The sequence below is a fragment of the Ctenopharyngodon idella genome, chromosome 4 (genome assembly GCF_019924925.1).
Source record: "Ctenopharyngodon idella isolate HZGC_01 chromosome 4, HZGC01, whole genome shotgun sequence".
In the NCBI taxonomy this organism is placed as follows: domain Eukaryota; kingdom Metazoa; phylum Chordata; class Actinopteri; order Cypriniformes; family Xenocyprididae; genus Ctenopharyngodon; species Ctenopharyngodon idella.
This window is the reverse complement of record NC_067223.1, coordinates 5077121-5097667: the sequence shown is the minus strand read 5'-3', so window position 1 is coordinate 5097667 and position 20547 is coordinate 5077121. Positions and strand designations below refer to the sequence as shown.

Here is a 20547-nt window from a genome sequence, read left to right as displayed (position 1 = left end):
AAGCAAAAAAGGTCATGAGTTCAGATATGGACGTAAAGCAAGGTGAATCTAAGAAAGCATACAATTTATAAACAATTCTTAATTCTTTCAAATAGGGATTTTAAAGCACATTTAAGACACACTTAAATATATATTTTGTCATTGCATTAGATAACTAACGATTGATCACATTTTCTTATCTATAACATTGAATTTTATTTGGTGTCAAGGAGATTTTAAGTGGGTGTATAAAGTAATTAATTCTCAGAGTAACATGTTCCATTTACATTGGACAACCACAAAGTGTCACAATATTTTTTGTATTAATTTTATGTGTATTGATATTTAATTTAAAACTTTACAAACTTATTTTTGGGAATTAAAACCTTTTTTATTATTATTAATTTGTTATATAATTTTTTCATGTTACACTTCATAAAAATATTTAACACCCTTTGTGGGGCACTGTATATGTGCAATGTGCAGATTATTTCCAAATATTTTGTTGTTGTTTTACTGTACACTTGCATCCTTTCAAATGGGTCTTGAATGTTCTGTCTACTTTTATTTTGGTTAGCATTTGTATATTTTATTGAATGTTGCAACATTCTGCAATAATAAAATATTTTTTAATATACAATAGGTAATGGAAACCAAAGTTTATTCTTTTGCAAGATCTAATGACATATAATTTATATCAGTTTAAAGGGGCTCTATGTAGGAATGACACCCAGTGGTCAAAATAGGTACTGCAGTCCAAATTCAAAATATTGTTTGCCCCGCCCCCACTTTCAAAGACACGGGTGGGCAGCTTGAGGATACGCAACAAGAGGGAGCACAATTGACAATGAAAGCTGAGGAGACTTACACACTGTAAGCTGATGATTTGATTTATCTGTGTTTTAATATGCTGTCTTTCCTAGAGATTTTTAGATGGATGCAGAGGCTTTTTAGGTCGGGTAGAATCTGCGATTCTCTGACACAGTTTGTTTGCTGGTTTCCATGGCTGCAATACGCGGTGTTTTCCGCCAACTGGCAACCTGTGATGTCGAAATACTATTGGATAAACTGGCAGCACATGGTTTTGCACAGACCAAAAAAAAAAAAAACAAAACATTCCGACACGGAACGCAGATTTCAAAGTAGAATATGTGGCTGTAGCATTGTTTTTCTGAGAAACAAGCAGGTGAACTTAGCATGTTTCCTAAATATCTGCAAACATAGTAGGGTATTTTTATGCTTTATTAAAGTAAAAATCTTACATATAGCCCTTTTAATAGTGTTTCAACATCATACAAACATTCTTGCAGATTTCAGTTTTCAGATTTTATATTCACGTATGCAAGATAAAAACAGAAAAAATAAAGTGTTTGTTTAAAATGTGTGTGTGTGTGTGTGTGTGTATATATATATATATATATATATATATGCATAATATATATATTATACAGTCAAACCAAAATTTATTCAGACACCTTGAACATTTCATTCATTCACAGTTTATTCACTATAGTTTAAAAAAAATGGTAATAAAATATGACAAGATCTCAGAGTTAAACTGTGTCAGAAAACATTAATCTTAATTATGTCAGATAACACTTAAGCAAAACATGGTCAGGTCAAAGTGTCTGAATAATTTTTGGTTCCAAATTTTTATCAGTTTTACTGGTAGTCCACTGTATGAAGAATTTTTGGGTATAATATGTCACAGTTTATTTTATTTTGCTATCCTCACTTACATAAATGAACTATAGTGTCCTGCACCCACTAGTAAAAATATATAAAAAATATAAAAAATGTCTGAATAATTTTTGGTTTGACTGTATATGTATGTATATATATATATATATATATACAATATCTCACAGAAGTGAGTACACCCCTCACATTTTTGTAAATATTTTATTATATCTTTTCATGTGACAACACTGAAGAAATGACACTTTGCTACAATGTAAAGTAGTGAGTGTACAGCTTGTATAACAGTGTAAATTTGCTGTCCCCTCAAAATAACTCAACACACAGCCATTAATGTCTAAACCGCTGGCCACAAAAGTGAGTACACCCCTAAGTGAAAATGTCCAAATTGGGCCCAAAGTGTCAATATTTTGTGTGGCCACCATTATTTTTCAGCACTGCCTTAACCCTCTTGGGAATGGAGTTCACCAGAGCTTCACAGGTTGCCACTGGAGTCCTCTTCCACTCCTCCATGACGACATCACGGAGCTGGTGGATGTTAGAGACCTTGCGCTCCTCCACCTTCCATTTGAGGATGCCCACAGATGGGTTTAGGTACCCTCAGCTTCTTAAGCAAGGCAGTGGTTGTCTTGGAGGTGTGTTTGGGGTCGTTATCATGTTGGAATACTGCCCTGCGGCCCAGTCTCTGAAGGGAGGGGATCATGCTCTGCTTCAGTATGTCACAGTACATGTTGGAATTCATGGTTCCCTCAATGAACTGTAGCGCCCCAGTGCCGGCAGCACTCATGCAGCCCCAGACCATGACACTCCCACCTCCATGCTTGACTGTAGGCAAGACATACTTGTCTTTGTACTCCTCACCTGGTTGCCGCCACACACGCTTAACACCATCTGAACCAAATAAGTTTATCTTGGTCTCATCAGACCACAGGACATGGTTCCAGTAATCCATGTCCTTAGTCTGCTCGTCTTCAGCAAACTGTTTGCGGGCTTTCTCGTACATCATCTTTAGAAGAGGCTTCTTTCTGGGACGACAGCCATGCAGACCAATTTGACAGGCTGACCCCCCACCCCTTCAACCTCTGCAGCAATGCTGACAGCACTCATATGTCTATTTCCCAAACACAACCTCTGGATATGACGCTGAGCACATGCGCTCAACTTCTTTGGTCGACCATGGCGAGGCCTGTTCTGAGTGGAACCTGTCCTGTTAAACCGCTGTATGGTCTTGGCCACCGTGCTGTAGCTCAGTTTCAGGGTCTTGGCAATCTTCTTATAGCCTACGCCATCTTTATGTAGAGCAACAATTCTTTTTTTCAGATCCTCAGAGAGTTCTTTGCCATGAGGAGCCATGTTGAACTTCCAGTGACCAGTATGAGAGAGTGAGAGCGATAACACCAAATTTAACACACCTGCTCCCCATTCACACCTAAAACCTTGTAACACTAACAAGTCACAGGCTTCAGTTTGTAAGTTTTTTTTTCCCCTGCTATGTTTCTCATACACAGAATTAAAAATGTAAATTTTATTTTTAATGACCAGTACAGTAGAGAAACCTATATACCAACTTACACCTATAACATTCCTGATATGATTATGTGATTGAACATGGTAAGTTGCATCTGTACCTAATGTCCTAGTCATGTTGCTCATTATTTTTTTAATAAATGTAGATGTTTTCAGACCCAAGCAGTCACTGGGTCTATTCATATACATGACTCGAGCTCTTTGAATGTCCTAATGCAAAAAACTCTGCTCTAAACTCAGATCATAGTTCAGTTACGTGTAAAACTCTTTATCTCGTGTGACACAGGAAAGCGCCACCTTTCTGTTGACACCTGTTTTGCATTATGGTCATATTTAAACAGCATTGGCTTTGTTCTCAAAGGTACATTCATCATTCTTTATAGATCTTTGCAAATTTACGTGGGTGATAATGTATATTTGAACTTTACCAAGTTCTGCATAAAATGTGAATAATGTAGCCTGAACCCCCAAAGGAAGTCACAAATTATGTAGGCTTATTCTTTATACATACTGTATGTTTCAAAAGCATTTACATACAACCTTTTAGTAACCACAAAAGTTATCCTACATTATAAGTTAGTAAATAGATGCCGAGAAGCAGATAATCTTTGCTTGAGGATGTAGCAACAGCAAAGCATACTGCAAGGCATAATTCTTATGTAATTCTTATCATAGATCTTGAGTCTTTAAAGGAAATAAACTTGTATAGTTTAGTTTAAAGTTTATTGCCATTTGCACAGGTACATTTCAGTATAGGTACATTGGAATTCTTGTGCGTATCTCAGAGTCAGCTTTTGTAAAAAGGTAAAGATAAAATAAAAAGCAATTCAAAGAAGTAAGAGCAGCAAACATATTCAAGGTGCAAAAAACAAAAGAGACCATATGTACAGATAAACTTACTAATAAAAATAGATACACAAGTAGACTTGTTTTTATTTTATTATTAAAGGTAATAAAATAAATAGTATTGCACATTGTAAGCTATACATAAATAATATTGCACATGTTGTTTGACAGAATTAAAATGATAACGATAATGCGCCTGGATTAATACACTGTTGTACATAATTGTACCTGATCAGTCACAGAACAAAACATTATATTAAATTATATATTTGGGGAAGAGAGTGGTCAGTAAGGTTGTTAATTGTCCAAAGTGTGAATGGGTTGTAGGATGAGAAATATTAATTGTCCATAGGAATGGGGAGTGAGAAAGGGTTAGTTCACCCAAAAATTCAAATTCTGTCATTAATTACTTACCCTCATGTCGTTCCACAACCGTAAGACCTCCAGAAAGGTGCTAAAGACATTGTTAAAACAGTCGACGTGACTGCAGTGGTTCAACCTTAATTTTATGAAGCGACGAGAATACTTTTTGCGCGGCAAAACAAAAATAACGACTTTTCTTCCTGCAGTGCTGGGTGTATATAGTGTCCATGGAGGGGAGGTCAGAGCCGATGACCCTCTCTCGTTTTTATGACCTGTTGCAATGATTTCCTCTCAGCCAGGGTGGTATTGCCATACCACACTGTAATACCGCTGGTGAGGATGTGGCAGTCTGATGAAATGCGGCCTCTGCTGAGCTCTTTTCAGTGTTGCTACAGTATTTTTGGCCCAGCTAAGGTTCTCTGAAATATAAGAACTTATAGCTGACAGTCCGCTCCACCTCAGTCCCCTGGATGGTGAAAGGCTGCAGATGGGGGGCTCTCTTCCTAAAATACCCCCCCCCCCCCACACTCTGATGAGGCCAAGGACGGTTGTATCATCTGCATACTTAATAATGATATTATTATTGTCCTGGGTATACAGTGAGAAGAGTCTGTGTGTGTGTGTGTGTGTGTGTGTGTGTCTAAATATAAATATATATATATATATATATATATATATATATATACACATATAGACACACACACACACACACACACACGTATAATGGGATTTTTCAGTTTATGAGTGAAATAAGGTCTGTGGTAAACATAACTGCGATGTTTTGTTCCACAATGTAAACTGCACACATGCACACCCCGGACATATTTATCTAGTAACTTATTCGAATCATACGTTTTTTTTTTTTTTAATAAACATTATAGCTTCAAAATTTGCATTTTCAATATGGGTGTGTGCAGTTTACATTGTAGAACAAAGCATTCAAGTATCAAGTTATGTTTACCACAGATCTTATTTCACTCATAAACTGAAAAACCCTATTATAAAAACCCATAAGAAAAAGATCTCCAGGGAAGCGGTGATAAATTAGTCTTCTGGGTTTTGACGTCATCCCTTCAGCACTCTGTGGACATCTTTTCAAAGATTAACATTATGTTCCAAGTAGTATGCATGAGTAGTATGTAACTTGTAGAAATGTCTCAAGCAGGAAATAGCTTGCCTAAGTAATGTGGACACAGTGTTGCTTAAAGTGGTGCAAGACTTTTCTGCATATGACGCAACCTTTGTTTAGCATTGTAAACACAGTATTAAATGCTATGCATTAAATGCACCCAAATGCAGAAATTATTTCATCATTAACTCACCCATTACAAACTCATATGATGTTTGTTCTCGTTCTTCTTTGAAACCGAAAAGGTGATATCCTGGCCACTCTTTTCATTATGAAAGAGTAGAAATGATAATAAATGATCCCTTTTGCCATCCCTCCATTCAACAGTGCACTTTGAAATACATAATGTAAAACCACCAGTATGTAAAATTTCTACATATTAAAATGTCCAATTTAATAGGAATGATACGTTTTAAAATGTTACCATTTTTTCAGGCATGTTACAGGAACTACTAGACTGATGCAATGAAAAGGGAAATTATGATGCCAGTCAGTATGTTGGCACTATTCTGTTCATTCAGCAGGTTTACCTCCATCTTTAATCAGCAGCAGGCATTACAGCTGAGAACTAAACAGGAGATTCTGCTCTAAGAAAGGTCAGGACAAGCTCCTCTACCTTTTTTAAGTTAAATTTTGACAAAGTTTCTAGATGCATGAGTGTGTTTAATTTTTTATTTTTCTCCCATAATGCTCAGTTGGATTTCACAAAAGGATGGATATCTGGACAGCAGAGAAAATTCTTCTTCTCAGTTTTCTGATGAAAGGTATGTCTACCTGTTCTTTCCCTTGAGTAAACAAAATAATTGTTTTTTACTGGTCAACAGGCCTCATTGTGACAGTTGTGAGAGTGTAAAATAAGTAGTGATGGCCGATTTCGAAACACTGCTTCATGAAGCGCCGAAGCTTCATGAATCTTTTGTTTCGAATCAGTGATTCGGAGCATGTATCAAACTGTCAAAGTCACGTGATTTTAGTAAACAAGGCTTCATTACGTCATCACTGTTTTGAAACGTTTCGAAACAGTTCGAAATATCAATGGTTCACTGGTAGAGGGCGATGATAAAGTGAACCCATGAATCATGTAGATTCACTGAGAACTACTGAACAAGTGTCTAGGGCTTTACGCTACGGTTTTACCTGATCTCCGATCAGTTTTATACGTTTGTAGATGTTTTAATTAGACATTAGAATAATTAAAATGAATAATGGTAGTTATTAAGAGCTCTTATTGGCCTTTTTAGCTCGAGCCATGGAACAGAGAAACAAGCCTTGAAAATTGATAAAAGAACACATATTATACAGACACTCTATATTTAATCTTAATAAATGATTAGTTAATTGCATTTGATTGATTTTATTTTCAATAAAACTTTTGCAATACGTTTGTTAAAGGGTATTTTTAATGCATGTTTGGCCTGAGTTTTGTTGCATTCACACTGTTCTGACCACTAGGGGTCACCGTGGAGACGGGTGTCAGATTGTTTCAAAGCCTCAACACATTACGACACATTGGCTTTAATTGCTTCAGTGTTTCACAAAGCCTCGATCTGCCCATCACTAAAAATAAGTATACATTTTTAAAAAAAATTAGTTTAAGTTTGAATTTGTTGTTTTCATTAAAGTTGCCATAGAGGTGCCTGTATGAATCTCATCTATGGTACATAGAAGAGAAAACAATTGTAATCATAGGCTGCTGGGTCACAGCAGCTATAAAACTGTCTGGCCCTCGAGGTCCACTTTCCTGCAAGATTTAGCTCTGATCAAACTCACCTGTCTGTGACTTTCCAATAATCCTGAACACCTTGATTATCTTGTTTAGGTGTGTTTGATTAGGGTTGGAGCTAAACTCTGCATGAAAGTTGAGAACCTCTACTATATGCATTATGCACATTTCACTGAACAGATTTATTACCACCTCATTTGTTGAACAGTTTTATTCTTACCTCATCAGCTGTTTGAATCAATGATGGTTTGTTGAACCCTGCTAACTGACAGTCCCACCTGGGTCCCACCTAGCTGGAACAGGTACTGTTCAACAGCAGGCTAGCTGTAAAAATACAGGTGTCATGCTGAAATCAGTTACCTCTGTGACCTAAGGCTGCATCCGAAATCCTAGGCAGTTGAATTGTTGCCTCACTGCCATATCAGGCAATGACTTGTAAGGCAGCATTTGTGCATAAAGGCACCTCACAAAACTGATTTCAGACAGACTTTTGAGGCAGTGTAACAGTTTAATGATCTACCGTAAAATAGTGCAAGCTTTGGTGAGAACTAAACAAATATTTAATTATTACAATAGTGACTTCTCGCTAGAAATGACATCAAAAGTGGAAAATGTTGGTCAAAAACGTACATTTACAAACAAACTGACCAGCAAATGCAACTTTCGGACACCATCTTTATTTTTCTAGTTCAACTGTCACAGAATGGAAAGCACAGGATTGTGGGATATCAAAGGCAGCGAAGGACACATCTATGCTGCCTACAAAAATCGAACAGAGGAAAGTATCTCAGGAAACAGGAAGTGAACCTAACATTGGATTTGGACATGCCTTGATGCCTTCCTACCTTGAAATGTGCCCTCCGAAGGCAGCATTTTCCAGTTTTCGTACGCAGCCTAAATCTGTGATTCAAGGTCACTGTTCAATTTGGGTATTATAAATGTCATTGTGTGTGAAATAGAGAGCTGTAACATATTTCGGCAACATTTCGGATTTGGTGACAATATGTATATCTGACAAAAAAGCGTTTTGGGGAATAAACATAGGAGATTAGACATCACCATCAGAATTTATATTGAAATGTTGGTGATTACAGGCAGGGGTGCCACTTTTCAAATCATTCAGAAGAAGAGGCAGGATTGGAGGAATCAGGGAGTCATCACCCATTTTACTGGCAGAAGTCACTGAGGTAGTTAAAAAGCTAATGGTGGACAAGATTCACCCTGAGGTACTGAGTGCCCTGGATGTAGTCGAGCTGCCTTGGCTGGCACACCTGTTCAACATTGCATGGGAATCAGGGACAGGCCCTTGCGGTGGGTGTGTTGGTTCTTTTGTTTATTTATTTTTTTAAAAAGTGGCCTGGAAGGTGTGTTCCAGTTACCGAGCAATCACACTTCTCAGCATGTCTGGAAAAGCATATTCTGTTTGTGATATTCATAAACAGGATCTCAAGGTGCAGCCGAAGGGTGAAGAGTGTCCAGCTTAGGGGCCATAGGGGTGGCATCACTGATTGTTGCGGATGTTGTCCTGATGGCCTTATCAGGCTGTGATCTTCATGGTTTGGGCGTTTGGTACCTCCCGAGGGTCAGCTTCTCTGAGGTCATGGTTCTCAGCTAGGGTTGCTTCCCTAAGTGGAGGAGTTCAAGTATCTCAGGATCTTGTTCACGAGTGAGGGCAGGTCAGAACATTAAATCGATAGATGGATCGGTGCGGTGGTGGCAGTAATACGGTCAGTGTACCAGACCATCCTTGTGAAAAGGGAACTGAGCCGGAGGGCGAATCTCTCAATTTACAGATCGATCTATGTTCCAACTCTTGCCTATGGTCATGAGCTATGGGTAGTGACCGAAAGAACTAGATTCTGGACATAAGCGGCCGAAATGAGTTTTCTCTGCAGGGTGTCTGGGCTAACCCTAAGAAACAGGGTGCATAGCTCGGATATCCAGGAGGGACTCGAAGTAGGGTGACTGTTTCTCTTTGTCAAAAGGAGCCAGTTGAGGTGGTTCAGGTAACTTCCGGTGGAGACCCCAGTGCAGACTGTCACAATAGAGGTTGTTAAGTTTGCAGCTAAAAGGCACTGTAGATAAACTAAGGGTTTCCTTTTATATGAACATAGTATTGTGTTTGTGCATGTTTTTCTTTTTTAATTCTTTTTTCACATTTGGGTTGTAGGTGTTTTGTGTAGAGATTTCAGCATCAGTCTGCCAGACAAGATTGAAGCTCTCAGTGGATCCTGTGTGATCATAAAGTGCACATTTGAGATTAAGGACGAATATGACAAAGAACTCACTGAGAATGCTACAGGATGTTGGCATAAAGATGGGACTGAGAAAATAGTTTTCAACTCCTCCATGTCCAGCCAAAACTCCATTATAAAGGGAAATATAACTGGAAGATTACATGAGAAGGACTGTACCACCATCTTTTATGATGTCAGATCAAATTACAGTGGTACTTATCACTTTAGGCTTGAGGGTGAAGGTGGTTTGAAATGGACTTACAGTGAACCACATGTTCAGATAGAAGTAATTGGTAAGATATTGCACATGACAAGTTGTAAACTTCTGTGCCACAATGAAATGTCTACATATATCTACATATATAATTCTTCGTTTCAGAGTCTCCCCCCAAACCCACAGTGAAGCTGTATGAGGAGCAGAAGGAGGTTCAGGATCAGGAGGAGGTGTTGGAGAGGAGCTCTGTGAGTCTGCGCTGCTCTGCTGAGACTCTCTGCTCCTCTCCTCCACCAACTCTCACATGGAGCTCCACTCCCAGAATCCCCCTCAGTGAGAGCAGCAGACAACAGGAGCTCATCTCTGATCTGAACTTCACTGCTACTCACCGTCACCACAGAGTCACTTTCACCTGCACTATAACCTACCAGCTACTGGACAAGAACAAAACAGCACAGGACAACATCACATTACATGTTCAGTGTAGGATTTTTGTGGCATAATTTCTTTTCTCCTCCATAAGACGCCTGTAAACCTATATGTATTATATAATTTTCTCTTTTTCATTTTCAGATGCCCCTAAAATCTCTCCCTCCTCCAGCTGTAACAGAACTGATGTAATTGTGTGTTTCTGTGAGGTTGATGGGAATCCCTCTCCTGAACTGGAGTGGCATCTGTCTGGACCTCCTGTCTCTAACTCTTCAGACACGTTCATCAGTGAAGAGCGATTGGGCAGCACAGGCTTGAGGAGCTCCATCACTCTACATCAGTCACTCGCACACACATCTCTGCAGTGTGTCGGCAACAACACTCGTGGCACTGCAAGTCAACTGTTTCAGCTTAATCTCTTCCCTCCAGGAGGAGGTAAACCTAATACACACTAAAATAAGTCACAATAAAATTGCATATATAATTTTTTTTTTCATTGCTCACAAGGTCATCACCTTCTTTCCATCTTGATTGGAGCTGCTGTTGGGGTTTTCCTGATGATGAAGTTGTGTGTCATTATATATTGTGCACGGTGCGTACACAATATATGTAAAGTAACATGCTCTCTGCAATACTTGATTCTGATTGGTTAATCGCAGCATTCAGTGACCACATATTTTCTAATATTTGGCATCATCCACAGCAATGCTGTATATCAGTCAGTTCATCTGGAAAACTAAAATTGGCACTACTACATGAAGTCTTTCACACAGCAGACTTATGTGCTCTAGTTTTGTTGAAACAGAACTAGTGCAATCTTGCATCTCATTTAATGATTGTAGTAAAAATGGCCTGAAACTAAGATAATACAAACTACATGTTGAGGTCCTGCTCGACCAGCTGGGGTTTATTTTCGGGACAGTGACCAAACATTTGTACAATGTAAGTAATGAATTTGAATCCAGGTTGTGACTAGAGTTTTCAATCATGATTTTTTTTTTCTTTATTTTTCCAGAAGAGAAAACAGCAGATCCTCACAGACAAAACAAGAAGATACTACTGGAATCATTATGACTGATAAGGTGAGTCGTACCAACAAAACACACTATTCATTGAAAAATGGCACCTTAACAAACAACATTGCTTGAAAATATTCCATCATTTTAAACATATACAGTAGTTCACTCAAAAACTACAATTTTGTCAAATTACTCACAGTCATGTGGTTTCAAGCCCATATTTTCTTTCTTCTGTACTGCTGTTCTTCTGTATCAGAATACACCACAGCAATTCACCCCGAATACCCTACTGCATTTATCCTCTAGGATATTCAACAAGATTGTGAGAGTGAGTCTGTTTATGCCAATAATGTCATACTGTCACCTGCTGAAGCTGCCACACTGAATCGTCAAGAATCCCTCCATTATGCCTCCATTGACTTCAAAAACCTCAAACCAGAGTCCGAAGAAATCAGGGGTATCTCCTCGCTGACCACTGACTACGCTGTTATCAGTTATTCTGGTAAAGTGAGGGAGACAAAAAGCTCTGTGGGAGGTGATTAACCCAACAGCAACATCTCAGCTTTGAAGTCCCAAAAAGATTAAACTGTACCAGACAGGGGGACAAATATCAGAAAAGAGTCCTTTGAGCTATCAGAAGATGCATATGAAGAAACTTCACACATCCTAAGACTGTTCCCACAAAAAAAAGTTTGTCATGAGTGCAGATATGGTTAAAAGTAAAGCAAGCAACTGAACCTAAGTCGCTCACACCGTCAGTTGAAGAATTTTTTTTTTTTTTTGTCATGTTTCCCTAAAAAATGTAAATTTAAAAAATCTATACACTGATACATATTTATTCATAATCATCAGAGCTTGAATATATATTAGAAGTTTTAAAAATGAATATATATAATATATAAAAACAAAAACAAATCATATAAATATTTTGTAAAAAACTTCCTCTGACCTTAGTTTGGTGGTTTGTGTTTTTGTTTTGTTTTTTCCAGATGAAGTACATGTTCATAGTTTTTTACATCTTGATGGTTTCTTCTGATCCTGTTTTATTTATCTTTCTCTGATTGAATATTACATTAAAGAAAAAAAATGTACTCACATAACTTTTGATAGTATGCCTACTTATAAACAAAACTAAACTGTTGCTTCATTTTTTGACCAGCAGAGGGCAGCATTATGGGCACATGATCCACACAAATACTGTATGCTACTGCTCTAAAACAAGCTTCTCATGTAACATTCTATTCGAATTTTAAATGATTTTGAATTTTTCGATTATATTATTTTTTTTATTATTTACCACATTATCACCTGACGTTGTTTCCCTCCTGTTTCCTGCTCAAACGTCTATAAAACTTGTACACTACATTTAAAGATTTCTGAAGCCATACGATAGCTTTATGTGAAGAACAGATGGAACAAAGGAACAGATTAAGTAGGTTCTGTAGTTTTACAGCAGCACACCGCACAGAAAATGATACAAAATAAATTGAAGATTCTGCTTGTGCACAGAATATGTTCATGATGTCACAGGAAGTACTGGTGTGAATGTGATGTGAAGAAAGAGGGGAGTTATAATCAGTAGATTAGATCAGTAGTTTAAGCTACAAATTCTGTTCCCACAGCACAGCTTCACTCTGTCTTTAATCAGAAGCAGATGTTACTGTAAACTTTGGATCTAAACAGGAGATTCAGACACTTTCTGCTACGAAGGTCAGATTTTTTTAACAAATTTCCTCTTTCATATTTTTATGGTCTTGTTGCTGTTTTACAGCCATTACATTAAAATTAATAGAATCATAGAACATCAGCAGAGATTCTGTCATATCCAGCATCCAAAAGTTTAATACTGAGAATTTTTTTTTTTTTTTTTTAATGGCGAAATTACTGAAACAGTAAAGTGAACATAATTATTTGTTAATTATTTTTTGGGGGTAATGAGCCAAGATTCAAGGGTCTAAACAAGAAAATAAACATTCACAGAGAGATAAACCTGTAATATAGAAAGTTTGAGATATTATAGATATTTTGATATTATTATTATTATTTAGATATTTATAAAGAATTTACATTTTTGAGAAGAAGAAAAAACAACTAAAAAGACAAGCAACGTTTTCCATCAACCAGTGATGGCGATGTAAAGTTTGACACGTTCCTCTTTCCTTCTTCCGTCCCATCTTTGGCACATACATTTTTGCATAAACTCCTGCATCATTTTCCTTGACAGTAAAGGTGTTTCACTGTGTCAGAGCTTCCACAAACCACAAACTCAAAGAAACATCTCTCAGGAGAAATAAGGGACCTTCCTAAATATACAATACATTTGTTGGGAAAAAGTGTGCTGAAGATATACAGGGGGTGGTCATGTTGGTCAAGCTTGCTTTTCTCCGACAGGTGGATGTTCATCACAGAATAAAAGGATGGATATCCAGAGAGCAGAGAAAATAATTCTACTTATTTTTCTGTTGAAAGGTTTGGATATTTTTATGAATTAAATGTAAAAGCATTTTTTTTTTTTTAAATTAATTCTTTAATGAATTAATGTTTGTGTTGTGTGTGTTGAAGGTGTTTGCTGTAGAGATTTCAGCATCAGTCTGCCAGAGAAGATTGAAGCTCTCAGTGGATCCTGTGTGATCATAAAGTGCATATTTGAGATTGAGGATGAATATGACAAAGAGCTCAATGAGAGTGCTGCTACAGGATTGTGGCTCAAATATGGATATAATGTGAATATCCATCAAGTGTTTAACTCCAGAGATCCCAAACCTGATCACTTTAAAGGGGAAATAACTGGAAAACTACATGAGAAGAACTGCACCACTGTCTTTTATAATGTTAGTTCAATTCATAATGGTAAATATTACTTCAGGATTGAGAGTGGTAGAATGAAATACACCTACTCTGAAAGAGAAAACATCTCAACTATAAATGTCATTAGTGAGTGATTTGAGCCTTTTACTGATAAATGAATGTTTTAAATGAATTTTTTTAAAAGTGTTTGTCATACCATCATTGTCACTTCACTTAATCTTGTATTTATGTGTCTTTCAGAGTCTCCCTCCAAACCCACAGTGAAGCTGTATGAGGAGCAGAAGGAGGTTCAGGATCAGGAGGAGGTGTTGGAGGGAAGCTCTGTGAGTCTGCGCTGCTCTGCTGAGACTCTCTGCTCCTCTCCTCCACCAACTCTCACATGGAGCTCCACTCCCAGAATCCCCCTCAGTGAGAGCAGCAGACAACAGGAGCTCATCTCTGATCTGAACTTCACTGCTACTCACCGTCACCACAGAGTCACTTTCACCTGCACTATAACCTACCAGCTACTGGACAAGAACAAAACAGCACAGGACAGCATCACATTACATGTTCAGTGTAAGTAATGCCTTATATCTGTTTTGACATGATGTCAATCATGTTATTGTAAATTATATTGTGTGGCCATGTATTTGTATCCCTTCAGATTCCCCTAAAAAACACATCAGTTTCTGTGCTTCCCTCTGGCTCGGTGTTGGAGGGCAGTTCAGTGATTCAGTGAACCAAAAATGAAAGTTCTTCCATCATTAACTATGTTTCTATAAAACACAAAATAAGTTATTCAGCAGAATGTCCAGACTGCTCTTTTTCAAACAACAGCAGTGAACTGGGGCTGGCAAGATAAAAAAAAAGACAAAAAAATGAACATTAAAGTAGTCCAACTGCCAGAACAGTCACATTTGAGATGTTTGTTTCTTTGTTTGTTACTAAGTTTTTATGCTTGTTATTTATTTGCACATATCCAAAAGTCCTTATTGGACAGTTCCTATTCATTTTATATGGAAAAGAGCAGCCTGGACATTCTGCTTCTTTTTCTGTTACATGGGGGGAAGACAAATGAGTTTGGAATATTTTAAATCTAAAATGAATAACCAAACCTTCATAAGTTAAATCTAATGTAGAGTCAGGAACTAATACAGAAAACAAATCTCAGCTAGTGTCTGAATGTGAACTGTAAGGCAGTAAAATGAGTCATTAATATGTAAGCCACCTTCAGTGATTGTAAGCAATGTGAACTACAGTAGAAAAGTTACTATGAAAAGGTTCCAGTTGTTCAGCACAGACTTTCTCGATTTTTCTCTCTATTAGATGCTCCTCAAATCTCCACTTCCTCCAGCTGTGTCAGTGGGGATGTAACTGAGTGTTTCTGTGAGGTTGATGGGAATCCCTCTCCTGAACTGGAGTGGCATCTGTCTGGACGTCCTGTCACTAACTCTTCAGACACGTTCATCAGTGAAGAGCGATTGGGCAGCACAGGCTTGAGGAGCTCCATCACTATACATCAGTCACTCACACACACATCTCTGCAGTGTGTCGGCAGAAACACTCGTGGCACTGCAAGTCAACTGTTTCAACTGAATCTCTCGCCTTTGCAGTTTACAGGTAACGTCTCTTCTGAACTAAAATTAAATTAAACATAAAAACAAGATTTCTACCAGTCATTACTGTGGTAACTGATTGAATACAACACAGATTCATCCTTTATTATTTTCAGTTATTTTATGCATTTGCAGAATTTTCATTTTTGAATGAACTAACTTTTTAACAACTATGACAGTACTGGGACTCTCTGTTTTCTCTCTTTCTACTGTGACCTATATTTATGTTTTATGGGCATATTGTGTATTTTCAGAATATCAACAGGTTACAGTTTCCCTCCTGATCATATTAATGCTGATTCTGGTTTTGTACGCTCTGACTGTTGGACTTGGGATCTACAAAATTAGACAGTAAGTCCAGAGACTTCATGCCCATTCAAACCAAGGCACTTGCCCAATCAGAATTTTGAACCAAATGAATTTTGAATGCAACTGCCAAAAGACTTGATTTATAAGTATAAAAGGTGCAGTAAGCAATTTCTGAGAAACACTTTTGATATTTGAAATCAACCCAAACAAACACACCCCTTCCTTCAATGCTCCCCCCCAAAATGCATGATCACACAATGCAAGAGTGGATGTCTCTTTATAGGTCAATTCACACCGCACCGACAAACGCAGACAATCACCAGATTACAGTACGTCACTTCTCATACATTCTACGACCAGACACCGAAAAGGGTAACACACTGATTCGACAATACCCAACAAAGTGTCTGTTGCCGTCTGCCGTGAAATAATGCTTCGCAAAAAACTAAGGCGAAGATGATGAGCGAACGACAAAGAAGATTGTCAGAAGCGCGTCAGCTCCAGACAAACAATTACACTCAAAACTGTCCTGTTCCTAGCTGACATTACAACAACAGCTTACATTGGTTTTGTGAAACATAGCAAAACCAAATGTTAGTCACGTATAAAGCAGAAACAACTCAACCTTGGTGTCCATTTTCACGGCTTCCACGCTTAATCTCTACAACGCTGGAAAGCTTTTCTAAGTGGGTTGTAAAGCTCTTTCCTGATAATAACCCTTCTTTTTTCAATGATATTCCTCTGACCTTGTCTCTTTTGTTATTGAAACCGGCCCCCCATGCATACTATAAGATTACACCACTAGTCCATCATGACTCACAGTCTTATAGGAAGAGAGTCAGATCTGTCACTGGTGTCTCATCGAAAAAAAAAAAAAAAAAAAAAAAAAAGCATCAAACAGTAAGAATGCATTTCTATAGAAAGATATTATAATGGACTAAACATTAGTAACCTAATATCCTTTGTTTCCAGATTGTCCACCAAGCTGAAGGTGAGTCTTCTTTGTTATAAGGCCTGGATATATTATAAGGCATGATATAGGTTGATGATAATGATGATGATGGTGTTTGAGAGTGTTTTTGTTCTCAGGCTCAGAATGAGGCAGCAGACACATATGCTTCTCTTCAGCTCTCTGCTCCACCCTCTGAATATGAAACTTTGAACATTAAGAGAGATGACACACTATAAACAACAAATACACATTTTATCTTCTTCGTTTTCTTCAGTCAGGTGTTCTTTCAGGATTTAAAGACTAATTAAAAAAACTAATTTCACATGAATCCTGTGTCTGATACATTACAAAAGCATGAAGATCAAGCCTCACTGGCATCAAATATGCATTCTTTGTCATATTTTACTGAATTCTGTATTTTAGATGCTTCTGTCACCATACACCAGACTGTCGATCATCCTGTAACAGTTGACATCCTCATATATATATCTTTTTATTTGTGTTTATAGTTCTGAACCAAATCCTCATCCAAAGTGTACTGTTAATGGGCAATACTGTGCATGTCAGGATCCACACAGTAGACCATCTGGGTACATTTGGTATACTATGATTTGGGACACACTTATTCTAATCTCACATAATATTTAAGAATGCGAAAGATTACAAAAATGTATATGTGCATGTATTCTAATTTTATTTTTTTATTTTTCCTAATATCTCATTTGTGTCTTTTTGTGGACTATTATGGACATTAAAAAATTCTTTGTCTTCTACAATCAGCTGTACTTCAGTAAAAATCTGGTCATTGTTTGTTCATGTTAGTTTACAGAACATTAACAAATGTTAACAAATACAACTTTGGACTAAAAATGCATCAGTAAATGTTGAAATTACCATTGATTAATAAATTCTGAAGAAGTAGTGTTTATTGTTAGTTCATATTCACTAATATAGTTAACTTATGTTAACAAATTAACAAATGAAACCTTATTGTAAAGTGTTACCCAAGTTTTTATTTCAAGTAAGTCTGTTATTTGTGTTTTTTTGTTTGTTTCCACCACTGCTTTATTTGGAAAACATTGCAAGAAGATCTCCAGTCCTGTCATGATGCCACAGTATATGCTCATGTAAAAATATAAAAGCTATTTAAAGTGCTTCACAGTGTTTATCTGGGAATCTTCTGGGAATTCAGTAATGACTTACTTCTGCATATTAAGTTTTTCTGCACAAATATATGATTACACTGTATCCAAAGCTTTTGGTTTAAAATAAAAGTTAAGCTCTTAAATGAATGCTGAGCAGGAAACTGATGGAACTTATTTATTTTTAATACTGGAAATGACAGCAATTGAATATGTCTTAAAGTTCAAATCCTGAAGTATAATCAGTTTACTAAATTATTGATATGATCTTCCACTTACAAGGAAGGTGACTATTTTACCTTTTAATGCTCTGTCTGTAAACAGAATGTATGTTGATGACGGATACAGGAAGTTGTTCACTAGCTGTCAGTCAGTTTATCATGTTCACACAGCGCAGTTTCACTCAGTCTCAAATCATCAGCAGACGCCACAATACAGAACTTGGAGTCCTTCTGCATTTAAGATCTCTGGCAAGTCTTGAACTCTTCTTATTCTTCTTTATATGTTTCTTCAGAAGTGTTGTTCAGTTTATTGAGCTGCTGGACACTTACAATGATTTCATAAATATCTGTTTGTTCAGTATAATTACGAAAATGTTCAGTTTACATTCCTTTGCAGGGCTAAATTTATGATTTTTTTATGGGTTTTTTAATTTTTTTTATTTTTGTCATTTGTGCAGATTTACAAATGTGTTTCTCCACAAATGTATATGTGCATGTATTCTAATTTTTTTTTTAATCTAATCTCTCATTTGTGTCTTTTTGTGGACTATTATGGACATTAAAAAAATTCTTTGTCTTCTACAATCAGCTGTACTTTAGTAAAAATCTGGTCATTGTTTGTTCATGTTAGTTTACAGAACATTAACAAATGTTCACAAATACAACTTTGGACTAAAAATGTATCAGTAAATATTGAAATTACCATTGATTAATAAATGCTGAAGAAGTAGTGTTTATTGTTAGTTCATGTTCACTAATATAGTTAACTTATGTTAACAAATGAAACCTTATTGTAAAGTGTTACCCAAGTTTTTATTTCAAGTAAGTCTGTTATTTGTGTTTTTTTGTTTGTTTCAACCACATTTATTTTTTAATACCTGAAATGACAGAAACTAAATATGTCTTAAAGTTCAAAACTTGAAGTACAGTATAATCAGTTTACTAAATTATTGATATGTAATGTTGCTCTGTATGTGAAATGTTGACGCCGGATACAGGAAGTTGTTCACTAGCTGTCAGTCAGTTTATCATGTTCACACAGCGCAGTTTCACTCAGTCTCAAATCATCAGCAGACGCCACAATACAGAACTTGGAGTCCTTCTGCATTTAGGAAAAAAAAAAAAAATCTCATCTCTGGCAAGTCTTGAACTCTTCTTATTCTTCTTTAGATGTTTCTTTAGAAGTGTTGTTCAGTTTATTAAGCTGCTGGACACTTACAATGAGTTCATAAATATCTGTTACAGTGTTTATTAATCTTTGTTAATGTTAATTAATAAAAATATAGTTGTTCATTGTTTGTTCATGTTAGTTCACAGTGCATTAACTAATGTTAACAAATACCTTTGATTTTAAGAATGTATGATGTAAATTAACATTACGATTAATAAATGCTGTAGAAGTGTTGTTCTATTCCTAACTAATGAAACCTTACTGTAAAGTGTTAATTTTAGTTTATTAACCATTTATTTTTGTCATTTGTGCAGATTTACAAGTGTGTGTTTCTCCACAGGACGGAGCGTCTGTTAATGAAGAGATGAACACTGCAGAGAAAATCATTCTTTTCTCTTTTCTGCTACAAGGTGTGGTTTCCTTTCTCTTCTTCACATCTAGTTTTTAAACAACAAAAGTGTGACGTGAACGAGTGTGAAATCAAGTGCTAAACTGTTATTCTGTCTATATGATACTATGATGCTTCAGATAGTTTACTTACAGACACTGAAGAACATTTATACAATGTTGAAAAAGTTATTTTCTCAAGACTACTTAAAAAGGATATTATTACTATTTAAATTTAAATTAAATTGGAGTTGAATATTTTATTTCACTGTTGCTGCTGTTTATGTTTATCCTTTTAACAATGACCCTGTAATGCAAATGAATGTTTTATAATGGGGGGAAATAATATGAATTTTGTTTGTAGTATTTTGTATAACAACAGAAATGTGTTTGTCTGTCTTGTAAGGAACCCCGCATCGGCCCAAAACCGGAATCCGATGGCCTGGGTGAAGGTTAACGCGTGTACAGGTGCTAGTCATATAATTAGAATATCATCAAAAAGTTCATTTTTTTATTATAAATTATTTTTAAAAATTAAACTTTCATATATTCTAGATTCCCCACATGTAAAGTAAAACATTTCAAAAGTTTTTTTTTTAAATTTTGATGATTAGAGCGTATAGCTTATGAAAGTCCAAAATCCAGTATTTCAAAATATTAGAATATTTCCTAAGATCAATCAAAAAATGGATTTGCAAAACAGAAAAGTTCAAGTTCTTTAAAGTATGTTCTTTTGTGCACTCAATACTTGATCGGCAGGACATATTACAGCAAATGACTTGCTCCTAGCACAAA

General features: G+C 36.5%; 2 protein-coding genes across 6 annotated transcripts in view; both read left to right on the top strand.

Annotated features, from left to right (window-relative positions):
* The window catches only part of zmp:0000000650 (myelin-associated glycoprotein), a 46283-nt gene extending 28160 nt beyond the window's left edge, over positions 1 to 18123 (top strand). Inside the window, exons 7-10 of the mRNA XM_051891069.1 lie at positions 15281 to 15574; positions 15825 to 15921; positions 16852 to 16870; positions 16969 to 18123. Of these exons, the coding sequence (XP_051747029.1) occupies positions 15281 to 15574; positions 15825 to 15921; positions 16852 to 16870; positions 16969 to 17067 (509 nt within the window). The 3' untranslated portion in view covers positions 17068 to 18123. The remainder of the gene's footprint in view (positions 1 to 15280; positions 15575 to 15824; positions 15922 to 16851; positions 16871 to 16968) is intronic.
* LOC127510907 (uncharacterized) overlaps positions 128 to 20547 on the top strand; it is a 46329-nt gene continuing 25909 nt past the window's right edge. For 3 of the 5 annotated variants that reach the window (XM_051891063.1, XM_051891062.1, XM_051891061.1), the window contains exons 1-10: positions 128 to 852; positions 5978 to 6138; positions 6238 to 6306; positions 9436 to 9795; positions 9882 to 10199; positions 10290 to 10580; positions 10653 to 10737; positions 11161 to 11227; positions 11471 to 11699; positions 13556 to 13633. In XM_051891063.1, the coding sequence (XP_051747023.1) occupies positions 6255 to 6306; positions 9436 to 9795; positions 9882 to 10199; positions 10290 to 10580; positions 10653 to 10737; positions 11161 to 11227; positions 11471 to 11699; positions 13556 to 13633 (1480 nt within the window). In that variant the 5' untranslated portion in view covers positions 128 to 852; positions 5978 to 6138; positions 6238 to 6254. Of the gene's footprint in view, positions 853 to 5977; positions 6139 to 6237; positions 6307 to 9435; positions 9796 to 9881; positions 10200 to 10289; positions 10581 to 10652; positions 10738 to 11160; positions 11228 to 11470; positions 11700 to 13555; positions 13634 to 13726; positions 14099 to 14212; positions 14531 to 20547 lie in introns of all 5 variants that reach the window. The other 2 variants (XM_051891065.1, XM_051891064.1) reach the window with 2 other exon arrangements.